The sequence below is a fragment of the Stegodyphus dumicola genome, chromosome 3 (assembly GCF_044657685.1).
Source record: "Stegodyphus dumicola isolate Sdum_Otavi_A_Nest chromosome 3, ASM4465768v1".
NCBI lineage: Eukaryota > Metazoa > Arthropoda > Arachnida > Araneae > Eresidae > Stegodyphus > Stegodyphus dumicola.
In genome coordinates this window covers 136,129,765-136,149,400 of record NC_140770.1, presented here as the reverse complement: position 1 = coordinate 136,149,400, position 19,636 = coordinate 136,129,765, and the positions used below count along the sequence as shown (strand labels likewise).

The 19,636-nt window shown below is 35.0% G+C and overlaps 1 protein-coding gene across 3 annotated transcripts in view; it reads right to left on the bottom strand.

Annotated features, from left to right (window-relative positions):
- Positions 1 to 19,636, bottom strand: part of LOC118183632 (anoctamin-7-like) — a 383,713-nt gene that overhangs the window by 126,965 nt on the left and 237,112 nt on the right. For all 3 annotated transcript variants that reach the window (XM_035353229.2, XM_035353228.2, XM_085813343.1), the window contains 2 exons: positions 11,559 to 11,666; positions 2,393 to 2,529 (listed from right to left, as the gene is read on the bottom strand). In XM_035353229.2, the coding sequence (XP_035209120.1) occupies positions 2,393 to 2,529; positions 11,559 to 11,666 (245 nt within the window). The remainder of the gene's footprint in view (positions 1 to 2,392; positions 2,530 to 11,558; positions 11,667 to 19,636) is intronic.

The window sequence follows — 19,636 nt, the reverse complement described above, 5'->3', positions numbered from 1 at the left end:
CTATACGAAGACTTGACGATAAAATAATCCAATAAATAGAAAACTCTGATATTACCTTCTTGAAGTAATATGGAATCATACTACTCTTATATGTAATCTTTTAACAAACTGGATGCTTGAGCGGCCAGTCAACTAAAATAGCTATCATAAAATACATATATACATACATATACACACATACACATACAGGGTGTTTTAGGAAATCAGTTACAAACTTTCAGGAGACATACAGTACATCTAGACGATGGAAAATCAAATAACAGTGCATGGTCGATTAGTGGCCTGGTAGTAACAACACAAAACACAAGAACGGAAGAACATGAACAGGGTGAAAAAACATGTTTATTATTCTTATTACAGCAGAAATCAAGAAATTAGAACAAAATTAGACAACGTTCATCATCATCAAAGAAGATGTTTGAAATTACGAGACCGGACCCTGATGCAGGCGTCACATCTCCGGCACATGGAAGATCTGATATTCTGGAAAGAACCTGGAATGTCCCGCACTTCTTCAGCAGTTGCTACGATGCATGCAACAAGTTCTCTGCACTTCTAACGGGGAGTTTCGTACAGCAATGTCTTGACGTACCCCCAGAGGAAGTAGTTAATGCAAGTGAGGTCTGGCGATCTTGCTAGTCAATGCACCGGACTACCCCTGCCGATCCCATGTTGAGAATACGTTTGAACGTAATTTCGAACATCTTCTTTGATGATGATTGTCTGTTTTTATTCTTATTTCTTGGTTTCCGCTGCGCTAAGCATAATAAACTTATATTCTTACCCTGCTCTTGTCCTTCCTTTCTTATGTTTTGCGTCGTCACTACCACGCCAGAAAAGAGTTTCCGACCATGCATTGCTATGTGATTTTCCATCGTCTAAGTGTATTCTTCCCTCCTGAAAGTTTGCAACTGATTTGATGAAACACCCTCTCTCTATATATATATTGTAGAGACATTAGGATTTTTTGGAAGCAAGAGAGATTGAAAAATGAGCAACGCCTTCGCCGGGAATCGAACTACGGACCTCTGGAATACGCACACAGCGCGCAGACCAGCACACCACGAGGGCAGGCTAGGAAGGCGGGAGAAATACCTTATAATATAGTATATATATATTTATTTATAAGAGGAATGTTTAAAAGCTAATGCTTAAAAAATACATTGGACACTATAGTTCCTTAGCAAAAATGTAAAATCATGTAAGAACTAGAAACAATATTAAAGTAGTAAAAGCTATCTTGTAAAAACTAAATGTAAAAATTACAAATCGAGATGATTTCAAAATCAAAAATGGGTGATAAAAAATAATAAAATAATAAAGAAATTTTAACGCACAAAGAATTTAAAAAAGAACTCTTGTAAAATTTAAAAACATTTCAAATATACAGTAAATATGTAAAAAAATGATTTTACATTTTTTCTAAGGAACTATAGTGTCAAATGTATTTTTTTAGCATTAGCTTTTAAACATTCCCCTTACTTATAAAATTTTTAAAAAATTAAAAAATTTGCAGCTCAGTGCGCAAAATTCTTGACCACTAAGGTCTCTCTAATTCATGTTGTCTTGCTACTTTTATATATATATATAATTAAACCTGATGTAGTGCCTTTCCTCTCAAACCTCCTTTCATTCCCCACCTAGAATGCGAATTTCCAGCATGAGCGATATTCAAACTAAGAAAGAAGAAGGAAGTATTTAAAAAAAAAAAAAAAGGCGTTGTGGGGAGACAAATCAGAGCGTGTTCTGCCTACTCGAAGGCCACGCTACTAACTTTGATTCTCTAGAGATTAGAGTTCTGCAGCGTTGAGTTATTCTTGCCATTAAGCTTGCTTACGCCGACTTCGAGTTCGTGCAAGCCTGCTCAATAACTAAAGTGTTCAGCTGCTAGGCTATGCTTCATGAATTTTCATGTCATTCGCTACGTTTTGATTTAAGCTATAAGTATTGGCTTCTGTTAGCACGCGTTGATAACGAAAGTTAAACTCTATTTGAGTTCATAAAGGGTTCTTTACGCTTTTATCCTGACTTTGTAGTACTTTAAAAGACTTGGTGATAATTCACTAAACAATCTCCAACATAATGATAGCTAAGAATACACGACGTATAAAAACAATACGTATTATTTAGTGTAAAAAAAGTAAAAAGAACCATTCGAAATAATTTTGTAAGTAGTATTAAGTACTGATGAAAGAAGAAAATCTTGTTTTCTTGACTGATCAACAAAATAAACAAATAAAGTTGATAAAATGCTTTTATAAATTTTGATTTCTTAAACTATATAAGCTACTTCTACTCTCTTTGTTTCATTTTTATTACCTTTGTTCAATATTCTAAATTTGATAAAAAATTAATGTTATTTTAGCAGTTAAAATTGTTTAACAACACTTACTTATCAAGCTTAGATTTTTTGAAAGCACAAGTGTAATAGTCAAGAGGTTTATTTGGAACATCTTCGTGCATTATGTTTGGAATACGCATAGCTCGAAGAATGTGTTCAGACCAGTTATGGCTAGGATTGGGATGAGCCTGAAAGCAGAAAATAAAAGATTTCATATAATATAAAGAAAATATTATAAATTGTTAGACTAATTTCTTATTGTTAAGCCATTACGTTAAATCATAAAGTAAATCGATAAGATTTAAATATTTTGATTAATACTTTTTTCGTCACTAACTAAACACCTGATACAAGTATCAGCTTTTATCTTGCACAATGTATCCGGCGAAGTCTGGATCAACCATTAAGCTTATAAGCACGTGCTTTATGGAAAGTGCGCACCCCAAAAAGGTCGTTAGGTATTCAAGAAAGGGGCACCAAAAAATTTCCATTGCCGGTTTTATCACAGAATGCATGACGCTGCTAAATCAAAACCAAGAGAAAGGAGGAGTGAAGGAAAAGCTGGTGCATGGGGAGGGTACCAAATCAAACATGTGAGGGTACCCAAACCTCTCAACTGCTTAGAGCCACTCAAAATCTTAATCCGACTCTTTATTCGGTGGTGTTTAGCTATCAATCTCTTACATGGGAAAATTCAAAAATCAATGCGTATGAAACTTTCAAAAATTGTGGAAATTACAAAACGGATACTAATGACAAATTGTTTCAACAGATCATATCCTTAACTATTGCACACAATACATCACACGAATTTCAGTTGCAAATACTGTTATGTTGTAGCTTTAAAAACCATTTGTTTGGTGCAAGATGGAAATGAAATGTTCTCAAGCACAATGAATTTTTATGATCGAGCGTATTTAACGTATTCTTTCAGAAAAATTATTGAAAAGCTTAAAGTGATCTTCCTAACGTTCGCGAGTCTAACAAGGCAATGATTTGTTTCGTTTGGTGACCCGATCTTGAATAACTGGAAGAGTTCACTTCAAAAGTGAAGCGGCTGACGTTGACTCATCTGAATTTGGACAAAATGAACAAGTAATTTACGAAACAAAAACCGCTCACGTTTTACTTATATGTGGTTTTTTTCCTTTTTATGGACAATGCCAAGATTGCAGCCAATTTCTTGATGTTTTTTTCTCAGAAGAAACGCTTCACAGTTCTCGAACTTTCCACAAAGACCATTCATATAGCTCTTCATCTTTTGTTATTATCTCCACGTTAGTAACAACGCAGCTTTTGAAATCATGAAGGTTTAGATTAGGTAAAGACACAGTACAAGAATAACTTCTTAACATGATATATTTTTGTAACAGAAAAAACTCATTCCTACCATACCTGATTTTATTTCAATTATTTGAGAAAAAAGCCATAAAGACTATGCCATCCTACATATACGAGGTACGACAACAAAGTTTGATGAAGGATATCATAAGATATACATGTGCAGTCCTGTATGAATGACTAAATGCGGAAAAGGTAACTTTATGACGTATTTTAACATTTCTATGTAATCGTGTACCAGTGGCTGTAAAATGGAGCAGCGAACGAATTCTGTGATGCTTCTTTGGCGAAACGAAGCAACTCCAATGATGGAACACAGCAATAACTTTTATTTAACACTCAAAAAAATGGCGACACACAAACAAGAAAAGAAAACATATTCTAACATTTAAAAATAAATTACATTCTTCGTGCGAGAGTCGCACGTGGCACTCGAGTCTGGTTTCAAATATTGCCATTCACAAATAACTTAATGTTCATCTATTTAAATTATTTAAACTACAAGATTTTAATACTATTTAAAGCTGTTACAACCTCTCCCCCAACGGAGAGACTTTTTCCGAAGGGAAAAGTTCTGTAAAATTTGACAGTTTAATAAGCTCGGCTTGCTCATTTGCTTAAAGAGCAAAGGTTATTTCTCTTATAAATTTCTAAATTTCAGGCCAAAAAATTTTAAGTTTTAAACAATACTTTTACACTACATTTAAAAAGAAAGAAATGGAGAACGTTCAAATACATTAGTTGAGCATACATTAAACAATAAAATTAATTCTAAACGTGGTTACATACACTAAGAGTTACATTACTTAATTCTACTCAGAACATCTACGTTCTTGTGCAAAGATCCTTTGCGATGAATGACCTTAAAATTATAAGGTTGTAATGAGAGTGTCCAGCGCATCAATCTAGAGTTACATTTGGCGTTGGATTGTAGCCAGACCAAAGGATTATGATCAGTTTGAATCAAGAATTCTTGCTGACCATCCAGATAAAAATGCAGTTTCTTGATAGCGTAGATGATAGCAGCGCACTCCTTTTCAGTAGTACAATAATTCTTTTCAAACTTAGTAAATTTTTTGCTTATATACAAGATAGGATGTTCACGTTGTTCATCATCTAATTGGCATAGTACTATACCCATGCCATTGTCTGAGGCATCGGTTTGTATAATAAACCTTTTATCAAAATTGGGAGCATAAAGAATTGGTTTCTTGCATAGCAACTCTTTTAAATTTTTAAAAGCTCTGTCACATATTTCAGACCATTGTATATTTCCTTTTTTTGTTACCCCCTTCAAAGCGTCCGTGAGGGGTGAAGCAATTTCTGAAAATCTCGGTATGTACTGGCGATAATACCCTACCAGTCCTAAGAAAGCACGTACTTCTGTTTTGGTTTTAGGTGTAGGATACTCCTTTACAGCCAGGATCTTTACTTCATCCGGGGTTCGTTGACCTTGTCCCACAACATGGCCTAGGTATCTCACTTGATTTTGTGCAAATTTACATTTTGATGGTTTTAGTCGTAAATTTGCTTTCTGTATTCTTTCTAGAACAGAAGTTAAGTTTTTAAGGTGCTCTTCCCAGTTTTCTGAGTAAATGGCAATGTCATCCAGGTATGGTACAGCGAAACCTTCGCATCCAGCCAGGACTTTAGTCATAACTTTGCTAAAAAAATATGGGGCATTTTTTAATCCAAAGGGTAAACGTAGAGGCATGAAACTTCCAAAACTAGTTACAAACGTTGCATATCTTTGGGCTCTTTCTGTTAACGGAATTTGCCAGTAGCCTCTAGATAAATCTAATAGGGTAATATATTTTGCTTTTGCTACAGTTTCGATACGTTCTTCAATATTAGGCAAAGGATAGTATTCAGTTTTAGTAACAGCATTGAGTTTACGATAATCAATACAAGGCCGAGGATCCTTTGATGAAGATTCTATCAAAATCATGAGAGATGTATAGTCCGATTCTCCCGGCTCTATAATTTTAAGATCGAGCATTTTCTGTATTTCCTTTTTGAGAATTTCAGTCTGTCGGGGTGACAGTCTGTATGGCTTTATTTGTATTGGTTCGTTATTTAATAGCTCAATATCGTGACAAACTAAGTTTGTTAGTCCAGGATTATTTGAAAAACAACCAGAATATTTCCATAAAATCTTTCGTAAATCTTCTATTTGCTCGGATTTCAACCTTTTCTCGAGTTCATTCTCCTCTATGATGTCCGAGAAATTTAATATACTTGGATTGGAAGGTAAACGAGGAATGTCCATTTCTAAGTCTCCTTCCACTTCAGTTATCATATTAATCATTTCTGGTCTTTTGTAATATGGTTTAAGCATGTTAATGTGATATACTTGATTTGGCTCATTTTGTTCCTCGAAACTTACAATATAATTGGTTTCTGAAATTTTCTGCTCTATTTTTCCAGGTCCTTTCCACTGTACTTCTAGTTTATTTTGACGATTCGTTGATAAAACAAGAACTAAATCTCCTCTAGCAAATTCTCTTTTCACTGCGTTTCGATCGTACCATGTTTTCCTCCGTTGTTGAGCTTCTTTCATGTTTTCCACGGCAAGTTCTTGGCATTTCTTCATTCGGTTAATAAGTTCGAAAACGTAACTGACAACATTATTACTTTCTTCAATCGGTTCTAGCCACTGTTCATAAAGTAAAGTGACTGGCGTTCGTAGGTTTTTGCCATGAACTAATTCTGCTGGTGTAAAACCAGTGCTTTCGTGTGTGACTGTTCTGAGAGCAAAAAGAACTGATGGTAGATAATTCTCCCAATCCGAAGTCGCTCCTATACATACGACTCTTAACACCCTTTTTAGCGTTCTATGGAATCGCTCAACGGGATTACTCTGCGGATGATACACAGAGCTTCTTACATGTTTAATGCCGAAACGCTCCAAAAATTCCTCTGTCAAAGCACTGACGAAAGAGGTCCCCTGATCTGCTTGGATCACTTTTGGGAAACCCACACGACTGAAAATCTGTAAGAAAGCATCAATCACAGATGGCGAAGAAATGTCTGTCACCGCTACAGCATCTGGATATTTGGACGACATACATAGAGCTGTAATAATATATTTTTTTCCAGTCTTCGAAATAGGTAGCGGACCAACGGCATCGGCATTTATTTTAGTGAATATTTCGGAAATTACTGGTACTAATGTCATTGGAGCCTTCTTTTTGTCATTTCCTTTTCCAGCGCGCTGACAAGCATCACAGGCTCTTACAAAATCTTCAGTTTCTTTGTAACACCTCGTCCAGTAAAAATATCTAGCAAGTCTGTCTTTGGTCTTTTTGACACCCAAATGACCAGAAGTTCCTTCGTGGCACATCTTTATAATTGACGGCTTGAGTTTTTCAGGTATAACGACAAGCTGTCTTTCAAAGCCCATTTTATCCGTCGTTTTTTTAACTAAAAGTTCTTTTCCTGTCAGACTATAGTTCTCATTTTTGCATGTACCTTCTTTAACTTCTTGGATGATTTTAGACAGTTCCTTATCAGCAAGCTGAAGTTGTGCAATTTCTTCTGAGTCAATTTTTACCAGTTTCATGAGAGCTTCATCTTCCGTATTTAGTTCCGGTAAATTATCTTCTTCTTCAAAAACATCTCTGGATGCTTTATTTTCTTCCTTCATCGGTTCCAAGAGCTTCTCTTCAGCTATTTCTCTTTTCCTTTGAGCTCTAGTAGAGACAGCATTAACCTGGTGAGGACAACTATCAGGCTCCTTTCCTTGTTTATTCAACAGTGCAAAAGTTCGATTGCCTAATAAATACCTTCCTTTGTCGAGTTCATTTCTAATAATGGCAGCCTTAGTTATTACTCGCCCAAGATCGCAATTTAGTTCGATCTCAGCCAATGGTAAACAGGTTGGATTCAAGTCTAATGGCTGTTGCACCCACACATTTTCACCTGTCAGCATTTCCGGCGTGATGTATTTGCGACAAACTATATCAATACTAGCACCTGAATCCCTTAATATAGGAATTTTATGACCATTTACGTAACCCATAGTAGTATAAGGTAATAGAAATTTATCCTCTGGTTTTGCACTAATTCTGTTAAGATTAGCAGGAAATTCAGTACTATTCTTAAGTTTTGGACATTGGGGCCTTAAATGTTGATAGGATCCACACTGATAGCATTGTGGCGTCTTTCGTTTTTCATACTTATCATCTGGACGTGGACTTCTAGGTCTATGAAACAAGCTTTGCGTATTAAATCCTGATGACATTTTGTTTTCAGTTTTATTTTTATTATCTGAACTCAATTTACCTTGAGTTAGTGCATTGTATCTTTCTTTCTGCCTATCCACTACAGGCTTTTTTTTAAAGTTTCCGCAAACGTTTTCATAGGCATCAAGTTTTTCAGCTAATTTTTTTAGATGAAATCATCTCTACCCACTCATCAAGAAAATGATCTCGAATTTCAGGAGGAACTCGACGCTTAAGTTGGTCAATCACCATCAAATCTAGCAACTGATCAAAAGTCTTAACTCCTAGACCAGTCACCCATTCCTTGCAATAATTTTCTATTTCATAATTGAAATCCACCGACGTGGATTCGGTACTCTTTTGATGTTTCATAAATTTCTGCCTAAACTTTTCCGGGCTTAGTTTAAACCGTCTTAACAATAAATTCTTCACGTGTTCATAGTCTTTAGCTTTATCGGAGGGTTCTCTAGCTATTAACTGGGTTACTTCGTAAGGAAGTAGTCCTAGTAAATGAGATACAAATTCTTCTTTATCAATTTTAGCCCATTCTGCTTGCCTTTCAAACAATAGCAAATATAGACTGATATCTCCTTTCTTGTCATCGAATTTCTGCATAAGGTGACGCAGCTCCGTTTTCGGCCGGATCTGTCCGGTATTTTGAGACTTTGTCTCTGCTTCAAGTCTTAATCTCTCTAATTCATACTGTTCTTTCCTTCTCCGCTCTTTCGCTTCTTTCTGTCTCCTACGTTCTTCTCTTTCCCTTTCCTCCCTCTCTTTCCGTTCTTCTATTATTGTGTCTAAGACTCCTTTGACGAATACTTCATCATAATCTCTACTTTCAACAATTTTCTGTTTTAAATCGACTATTTTCAAATCTGCAGTGACATGAACTCCCAGTTCAGCCGCGAGATTTTGCAAATCTTCCTTACGAGCTCTTCCTAAGTAAGACATTGTTTCTATGTTTAAAATTAACGAACACTGTTTTCTTTATATTTCCTCAAAATAGCTCAATTCAATTACTTTAATTAATTAATGCAGTCAGGAATCACGAAATTAAATGCACTTTGTTAAGTACGTATACCTCAAAAATGAAATATTTAAATTATATGAAGTTCATTCTCTCTACCACATTAATTGTGATTAAAATAAGAATAATAACATAGAGCAATATATATATCTACCGTCTGCACAACTAAAATGAATATTAAATATAATATCAAATGCGGTAATAAAATAAGACAATTTATTATTAACAGGAAGTAATAATCTGGTATCACTAATATTGCGTTCAGTGATGAACTAATAAAATAAAAATACGCACGATTATTCGATCTCGGTCAGTGCCTCCAAAATAATTATGACTGTAATACTTCTTTGGCAATATGAAGCAACTCCAATGATGGAACACAGCAATAACTTTTATTTAACACTAAAAAAATGGCGACATACAAACAAGAAAAGAAAACATATTCTAACATTTAAAAATAAATTACATTCTTCGTGCGAGAGTCGCACGTGGCACTCGAGTCTGGTTTCAAATATTGCCATTCACAAATAATTTAATGTTCATCTCTTTAAATTATTTAAACTACAAGATTTTAATACTATTTAAAGCTGTTACAATTCAAACTTCTGTTTCAAGCTCGGTAAATCTCCAAAAGAAAGTTATGATATGCAGAAACAAGTTTACGATGAAGCCTTATTTTGAAAGTAAGTTTATGAATATTTTAAGCATTTAGGGATGGACTGGATTCAATTGAAGATGCTGCTCAAAGTGGTAATCGTATGAGTCCTTGTTGTGACGAAAACACTCATAAATTGAAAATGTTAGCTAGAAAGAGCAACAATGAATGCTAACAAGTAAAACAATGTTCCAGCAAATTTATTGCATTGGATCCCTCGTGAATATCTAGAACATGCCAAGGCAGGCTCTTAATTCCTTCTCCCTACCCGCATTCAGCCATCATTATGAAAGTTTACGGCACGTAGAAGAGTTGTAGACCTTGATCCTCCACGGTACTTACTCCAAATGATTTCTTTCTGTTTATGTACCTGAAACAGCCCTAAAAAGGAGGATTACGGGATATTCTAGAAATTCAAAGCCATGTGACAAGAGTTATTCATGAGATACTGAAAGAGAAATATAGCCCACAGGTTTCAACAACTGTACATTCGTTGCAAAATATGAATTGCAGACGATGGATTTTACTTCGAAGGAAAAGAAAATTTTTTTTCCTGTTTTAGATTTTGAATGCTTTGTTTATGTCCAGTGAATACATTCACTGAACTTTATTGTTATACTTTTGTAGTAATCGATTAACTTTTAAACAGCTATGTTTTCTGTTGTTTCAAGTGCTTTTACGGAATGATAGACCAATTTCTGTGCGCTTACGAAACTGGCACTGGTCAAGATTACCAGCGATGTCTTGAAAGAGTAGAACACAAAAGTTTTCTGCCTTCCTACATTTACTCAATTTTGTTTTCTTTTCAAAGCTGCATTGAAATAACTTGATTTTTTGGTGCCGTCCCAAAAATTTACTATTATTTTCCTTACATAAATTAATAACGATTGACAAGTCAGAAATTATGCTCATATAGTCAAACAGCCTTGCACTTTTAAGAAACTTGTTTTGAAAGATTTCTCCTAAGGTAAATACAAAGATCGGTTAAAACGTAACACTGAGTCTACTGTAATTAGGTAACAGTTAGCTTAAGGGAAATGCAATTTTGTAGGTACAAGCATTGGTCCTTTGAAAATTTCACTCAATATATGATCTATTTGCTTATGGGCATTACAGCATCTTTGTATCCATGAAATGAAATGCATGTCCATCAGCATCGAAATGAAGCAGCCAAATTCATCAATTCCATGAAAATATTCTGGACGATCCGCAGAGAAACTTTGCAAAAGGATATCACATGCGTTCTTCCTGATTCGCATCATCTCCCTTGTTAAGAGCAATGAAACAATGCAAACAAAAAATTTTCTGTATCCTAGTCGCTGGATTAGAATTAACACAGATGGGTCTTCCTGTCGTAATCCATCTGTCATTTTGATGAGTTCTCAATGACTGATGCTTGACTGTTGACCTGACTATGCCTTGAACAGGATTTTGCAATTACCACGCCAAAATTTCTAAAGACATCGACAGACATGACTTTGATTCATTGTGCTGCCTACAGAGACTGACAATCAGCTTACTGTAAATCGATGGTGTCGAATTATCCTTGGATTTATAAAGGAATTCGTTCACTGCCCATTGGAGGATTAGGTTGCCATGTTACTTTAACAAGAAATAAAAATTAAATATAGGTTCAGTAGTAAAGGACAAATGCTTACCACCTACAAAATTTCATTTATCTAATGCTTACTATAAGAGAGCTGCAATGGAAAGCGCGTTATTTTTTGACCAAGCTTAGCACATTATAAGTAAGTAAAAATTGTTCAAAAAGTTGCACTCTACTTGTTACTCTCACTTTATTGCTGCTTTACATACTTCTTTATTACTCATGAAAACTGAACAGAAATAATATAAAATAATACATGCTTAATAAGTTTTATGATGGAAAATAACTTATAGCTCTGTTAATTAAAAAATAAAAGCAAAAACAGTTTCCTTAATGATCCGCGAAAAATAATATATTTTACTTACTTGTAGAGGGGCTCTCATGCACAGCTGTTCAGCATAAAGAACTAAAACAGGCCAAGGAGCAGATAATTTGATGAAATGAATGGCTTTTGTATCACTCTCTACAGTTTCCTGAAATATATGTATAACGATACAAATGAACAGAGTTCTGGTAACTGAAATAAAGCATTGCAGGAGATGATTTTGATGTTGCATATAGCGAAAAACAAAAATGCAGTATTACAAGAATAATACAAAATACAGAGTAATATAAAGAAAAAAAAAATACGAGCAAGCTAGTGAAAATTCCAAAAACGTGAAGACCCATATGATAAGCTTGAATAAAGATGAATTGTTTTCAAAGCGGGAAATAAATCACTGAAATATAATGAATACAGTGGGAATGAAATCAAACAATTATTTCAAATATTGAGCTATTTCGTGATGCTATAAAATACGAAAATACCTACGACACATGCTTTTTTTTTAGAAACAATGGCGAAATGCAAATTATAATTTCAAAACAATGCTTGTACAGAATTACAGTTGTAATTGTTTATACAAATATTAATTTAAAAACAATGATTTTAGAGAATACAGATAATAATTTCCAAAAATAGTGGTTTCATAGAATTACAGTTGCAACTGAAAATAATCTAAATGCAACTGATCTAAATTAAAACAGTCATCGTAGATGTTTGAGATCCTCTTAATATGTTTAATATATATCTAGTAGCCAAGATATTAAATACTTATAACTGGGTAAAGATGATTCAAAAGGATTTCATAGTAACTTCAGAATGAACATTAAATCCGAAATGCTGAATAATATAAATGTTCATTTAAATGATAGTATACCATAAATGAATAGAATTTAAGTTTGTTTGATTAGTGATCTTTCCGAAATAAATTTTATATAACGTCATTTTAATACGTAACAGTTAGAAAATTATTGTTGCATTTGCTAAGTATTAAAGACAGTATAGCAGCAAGAATTAACGTAAATTTGCAGGACTAGTTTCGAAAGATAAATAGAACCGTCTTCTTCAGCTGTAGATGTAAAAATGGTTAAACATGTAGTCACGCGATAACAAGAGTCAAATAAACTGAGAAAGTTCCAGCTAAGGAAAAGGGGGGTGAAAATACTGGCACAATCTAACGGAACTAATCACATTTCCGTTTAATTCCTTTTCTATTCCTTTGCAGCCAAAATTATCCAAGCGGAAAAAAATCTGGCACTCGTGAATTAGATTTCCTAAAGACGATTGATTGTCATAAAAATCTTTCATAATAATCCGAATTCTAATCTGTCTTCAGCTTTTAAAAATGTTGTTGCGTTTTTTTTCTGACACCAGTTGTTACGTTATTTTCTTCCTTCACGTTCGTACGGGGTTCGTAGATTTGGAGTGAATAACGATACTTGATAAAGTATCGAAACACACTTTATTTATGAATATTAATCAGGACAGCTTCAAAACACTTTTACAGTCGTCGAAGATCTACTATAAACAAGCTGGAACAATCAGCGACACAGGCTTCACACTATCATGCAATATCGGTGGAGACAGCTTCACTTTCTTTCTTTCCACCGACAGCGAGGCAGCCGGTCCACTGGGTAGTTAGCATATCGGCCAGGTAGCCCCGCTGACGGAAATAACTTGAACAAAAGACACACTTATAAATACATATTGTGCTCAAGACGACTGCTGGGGGCAGTGCAAACAAATGCTGGACGAAGACGATAGTGCATGATGGAAGAAGGGTGCATTGCGGGCGTGAAGAACAATTCTAGTTACATATTTACAGAGTAATGGATAGGTGGTTACAAATACTAAAAGTAATAAGAAGTAAAATACTAGAAAGTAAAACAATGCATAAAATAAAAAAAAGGCAAAACAGTGGAAACAATACATAAAATAAGGCAAAATACATAGTTCAAGGTTCATAATTCAAGGTTTACAGTTCAAGAAGATAAATATATACAGGGAATAAGAAAAGCCGAATAAGCTAATTTAAGATAAAATTAGTTCGCTACAGGTACAGAGCATACAGGGGCTGTGCTGGTGACGAGGATGGTGGCTGAGAATTACTCCAGCCTGTCTGAGATTATGCGTGCAATGTTTATGCAATCGCATATGCGTTTCAATGCATTGCGATTTTTTGAAATAGCTTCGGCCCATGCATGGATGTGGTTTGCTACTGGTTGCCTAAGATGATATTTAGCGGTCTCTCTGCGAGCGAACAGATAGTGGTCCGGATCTCCTACCATCCCGCATGAGCAATGCTCGTTTTCGCGTCGTCTGAAGCGATGCAGGTAAGTCATGAAGGGACCATGTCCTGTTAGATACTGAGTGAAGTGAGACGAGCCAGATTTTAGAAGCCGGCAGACTTTTGGAAAAAATCTGTAAACTCTTCTGCCGGTGGTTTCTGTCTCCCACAGATGTTGCCAACGCACTGCAAAGCACCAGAGCACAGCTTCCGACTCTGCTCGGTCGTTCTCGGAACTCCACGTACTCTCCAGACTCTCTACGCTACAACTCGCGATGCACTCGACAACACACAGAGCATAGCACCAGACTCTTCGGTTCAGTCGTTCCCGGAGCTTAACATACTCTCTCGACGATGCACTAACCGCGATACACCAAGAGACTCTTCGATGCACTCGACGACCAACTCGGCGCTAGACTTCAAGACACTCGCTCATGACTGACTATCACTCGCTCATGACTCGCTAGACGAGGCACACACTAACTGACTGCGGACCAGCAGGGTTTATATAGCTTTCGGCTTGTGTTCGAGAACATTCTGGGCTAAACCGGTAAGAATTCGCTCCAGAAGGTTTTCCATCCGTCCATGGTATATCGCCAATTTTGTCGCCAAATGGGTGATTTCTCGCCAAATGTGGTAACCCTGCTTGCCCTTGCCATTTTATGGTAACCCTAAAACTGCTTTCCGGAGAAGCCATTTTACCGCGCCTGTACATTTCGTAACAATATTATTTCACAGCCATTTTCACATTTTGTTAGTAGATGACATCATTAGTTTTTCTTTCCTCTCCCATACCTGAAACTTTCTCCAATTTTTTGTCTATTATTATCGTATCAGCACATGCTTCTCCTTCATCATTTTTATTTCTGCAGCTGAAGAAGAAGGTTCTATTTAGCTTTTGAAACTAGTCCTTGAAATGTACGCATAGAAGGCTGACTCAAGTTGCTATAGTAGCTTTAGCATGTCCTTGGTGTTATTTTAGTCAATAATTATTTATTGGTTATTTAATTATATTCCAATGCTTAGATTTATGAATGTTCAGAACAAATAAATAGTCACATATGTGCCAAACATATGTGACTATTTCCAAAAAGAAGTCACGTCACCCCTATCCCCCGGGAAAAAATGCTACTTCATTTGTTTTTTGTAAACTGGGGGTAATGTACTTGCGAAAAAGAATTCATTAAAAAAATAAAGGGTAAACTTAAAACTTTAACTAAATTCACTGCATAAGCGAAATTAGAAATATTGTGCATTCTTTGTTAATACAAACATGTGAAATGAAAGATAACTAACAAAAAACATGTGAATTAAATAGGGAAGACACAATGCAGGAAAAAATAAGCAAACAAATGACTTGACAACAACAGTGTCAAAAAGTTAATTTCAAAAGCACCAGCCTCAAAGCTAAATAATGAGTTTTGACATCGTTAATTTTTTATACTGTGCTGTTATTCTCCTACTCATTTCGGGCTAAATTTGACGCGCCGTATATCAAGGTGGAGTCTAAAAAGGAATGCAAATGAGTACACATTCTAGGAATATCCATTACTTTACACGGAAATTCAAAGCTACTCATGGGTATTCCAAAAAAGGTATTAGACTATTTAATCATACTTGCAGCCTGCGCGGCTAGTCACCTAAATTAGTTGTTCTAAAAAAGAAAAATGATATAATAATCTATTGAGTCCAGCTGGTGTTATTTCACAGTAACAAAGATGCAGAACTGCCTTTAGTGTTTTTAAATGGGTAGTTTGTTAATAAGTAACAGATAGATTAAATTAGAATAAATAAATAAATGTATGAATGTCTTACGTTTTGCCGAATGGCAACAAAATGTCAAATGGAAGACAAAAACATTTTATTCCAGGCAGTGGCAACAGAAATAAAGTACAAAGAATATTCTGAGATTTCTTTTAAATCACTAACTTTTTAAATTAATTTAGAAGTTAAACAACAAAAAATGGCATTTGCGCTTTTGCAGCTGAGGATGATGGTTCGGTAAAATCATTGAAACTAGTCCTGTGAAAATTTGAAAATATAAACACTGATTTTTGTTGTTTGACTTCTAAATTAATATTTGTTCGGCGTGTTATTGTATCTTAACTTGTAAATTAAATTTGAAGGACAAATAGCTTACTCTTTTCTGACTAGCAAAACACTGATTTCAAATCACGAGATTTCTAGATACAGTAAACCTCGCTACAATGAACTCCCGGATATAACGAACCGCACTTTGGTCTCATCAAGTTTACTAGATATTTAATGTTATTTTATACTGTTAAAGCTAACCTTTAAGAGTCTGAAAATCGAATGTGACGAACTGTAAGGATATCTTCAACTGAAACTTTTATTTGTATTTTTCATCTTTCTTTAGAATATCTGTAAGTCTGAACGAAAAAGATTCCTAGCAGTTAAAATCATCCATGTGTAGGATATTAGGATTCATATTCCAACTGTAAAGGAAGACACTTTCTACTGTTTATCTTTATCTTCATCTTCAGTTTCCTCTGTGTTCTAAACAAATGCCATGCGAGAAAGATGTGACGTAGAATTGTAGGAGAAAGATGATACAATAGAATAAGCATACCTTAGAAAACCGTACGATGCAATAAACTAAAACACGTGGCTAAGTTTTCTGATTCTACTCAAATTCTTTGATTGAACTACTAGGAAGAGCTTTATTCAAGACCCATACTGTGATAGAAATTTTCGCTATTCAGAGTACGAGAAAGTAGTGGATCTTATGAGTTTGCTTTTCTTTTAGAGAATAACATATTTTTATCTTTATCGATCTGTTTTATATAAGCGTTCTGCAAATTCCATCCTCACTGGTGAAATAAAGAGCCATTTAAAGACGCCAAATCTGGACAAATACTTTAGACAAAGGCAAAAAAATTTGCAAACTTTTGCTAGCGATAACTTTGAAGAGACCAGAAAAGAACGAACATCAAATTTAATATCTAAATGTAATAATAATTGTAATTAAATTTTAATACATTTTTTAAAAATTAGATTTATTACTCACTTCTTTTAGTAGATGTAACTACACTGGTGGACAAAATTAAGAGATGGAACTCTTTTACCCAAATATCTCGAGAAATAAATGAAATTAAGTATGGATATAGTCTATTGTATGACGATAATGTGTACAAAACAGCAACGAAAATGCCATTCATTAGCATGAGTTATAACCAAGAGTCCACCCATATAGCACACTTAGTAGCTACGACGTTGCAATGGCATCTCAATGTTACATTTTTCTTCACATTACATTTGTGACCACGAACAACGTCGCAGAAATGTCAGATTGTGATATTGATGTGAATGTCGTACGGATGTCTCATGCAAGTCACAGCAAACGTTTAATGTGACCACAAGAAATTTCGCAGTCTCCCTTCTCTTGACCTTGTTCACGTAAGGTTCTTCAATAGGAGGTATTTTTGCTGACCTTGCCCTTTCGATTCATTGTTATGTGTATCAATAAAACTTTCTAAATAAATAATTTTTTATGCTAATAGCTTGCAATTTTAGTTATTTCCTTTTTATTAAAAATATTGACAGCTTATAGCATGTTTTTATTGATGTGATACTTTGAACTACATTCTGTGGTAAATGAATTCACATTCTACCGTACCTAGTGTTACTCAATACAAAGCGCATCTAAAAGGCAAAACTCTCACGGAGATCTCAATACTCTAAACTAAAAACTACAGAGAACTGATGATCTAGCCGATCATATCTAGTTTTTACCCGGCAGCTGAGAAATGTCCAATATTTTCCCTTTCTTTAAATTAAAGGATAACCGTAAGGGTTAAAGTTATACGTAAGGGCCGGATACGGAGTTACATATAGGAATCAATTACAGTTTTTCAGTTATAGCACCAATTACAGTTACACATGAACCAGACCCAAATGTCGCCAAGTTTGGTAAGTTTTTCCGATTTCTCCCCAAATTTGGCAACAAAAATTAGTTAACAAAACCATCGCCAGCTTGGCAATATCTCGCCAATTTAGTGCGATAACTATTTACCTCAATGCTAAATAGACTTGCCCCTCTAATCATATTTTTCCGGCACAGCTTCGCTTTTCTAAGCATTTCACGTTACATTACGCAAAAGATACTACATTTTCAAATATAATTTCTCTAAAATTATTTACATATATACAAAATTCGTAACAGTATATACAATTTTAAAATCGAATTTATTCTCTACTTTTTAATTCTCCAATCCTCATTCCCACGCAATTATACCGCAGCGTGTTTCACGCGTTTGCTTATTTGATACGTTAGAGAATCGAGGGTTTACTAGTTTTTGAATAAAAGTTGAATCGTATTAATGGCCGATACGATACTGTACAGTTCTGCTGCCAGCAATTTCACCATACGCAATACGCATGTCATCGTCCATGAAAATGTACAGGAAATGTACAGGAAATTGCCGCAAATCCAGAGACTCGGAGCAATTCGGTACAAATTGGACAGGAAAACACACCTCAAATTGGGAAGGAGATAGAAATTCTCGAAGCTGAAATCTAAATCAAACAACCGCTTGGCTGCTTTCAATAATAAAACTACCGCGAATAGTTGTTGAATTGTTCGGAAATCGTTGAAATTGCGAGCAAACTACATAACACAAGCAATGAAGCCAAAACATCAATACATCACCTTTCGGCCTAAGATATCTTCGCAAAACCAACCGGAAAAACTGCTACTGCAAAAGAGCATCTAATCTGATATTGCGGCTACGATTGAGCTGCATTTGTTTCTCATTTCCTTGCACGTTTCAAGATTATTTACTTTCAATATTTGCTTTCTACTATAACATTCCTCCTAGAAATTTTTCGTGTGATCCATTATTGTGATATACTAGTTAATGGTAAATGGTTGTGCATGATGAAAAGGCTCTGATTTCACTGTTAGAAACTGTGGCTCAGATGGTCACATTTTTTACATTATTTAATTGCTGAAGTCGACATGTGTGCAGGCAGATATATGCGTTGCGTTCAAACATGCATGCATTCCAACAACTAACTGATTTCATGTAGACTTCTCGTTTAGTTTGCCTTCTGCTCCGCCAACGAGATGCGAAAGAGTATTGAAGTGAAAGACAGGGTTGGAGCAAAGGACTTTTATTATATTAGAATACCATTAATCAGATTGTAACCTGAAAAGGACAAAACAAAGACAAAGTTCAGAAAGATCCAGTTCAGTAAGCAATTCAAGATTTCTTCGCAAAATTTGAAGAGACAGGAAATGTTGAAGTTGCTTTAGTAAGGAGCGTCTTGGTAATGTTACCTACAATTACAGTTGAAAGTCTATCCAAGCAATTAATTACTCAATGTAGCCCGGGTAACAAATCGGAAAAACTGCACTTAAAATCATCATCAGCATAGAGCATTCGTATACGCCCAAGTTGTTGTTTCGAACAAAATCCTATGATAGCAAATATTAATTTGTGCTGCAGAACGAAAATAGTAGACTTCGCAAACGATGTATTGAATATAATTGATGATAACAGATTGATGTCCGATGCATTTGCTTTAGAGATGAAGCACTTTCCCATTTAATAAACAAAATTGGAGGGTTTGGAAACAGAAGATCCACCACGGGAAAACTCGGAAATTTTTTTTCAGTATACTAGAGGTAGCTTACATTCCTAAATCGTGTATTCTCTGGATATATTGATAATGTTTGACAGCTTACAATGAATACTGATAGTCTAACGATCTTTTAATAAAATTGTCAAATTGCAAACGATATTATCATTTACCTTCTTAGAGGTTATTAAAGTAAAGGCTTTTATCATTGACTTCTTTAGAGACTATTAAAG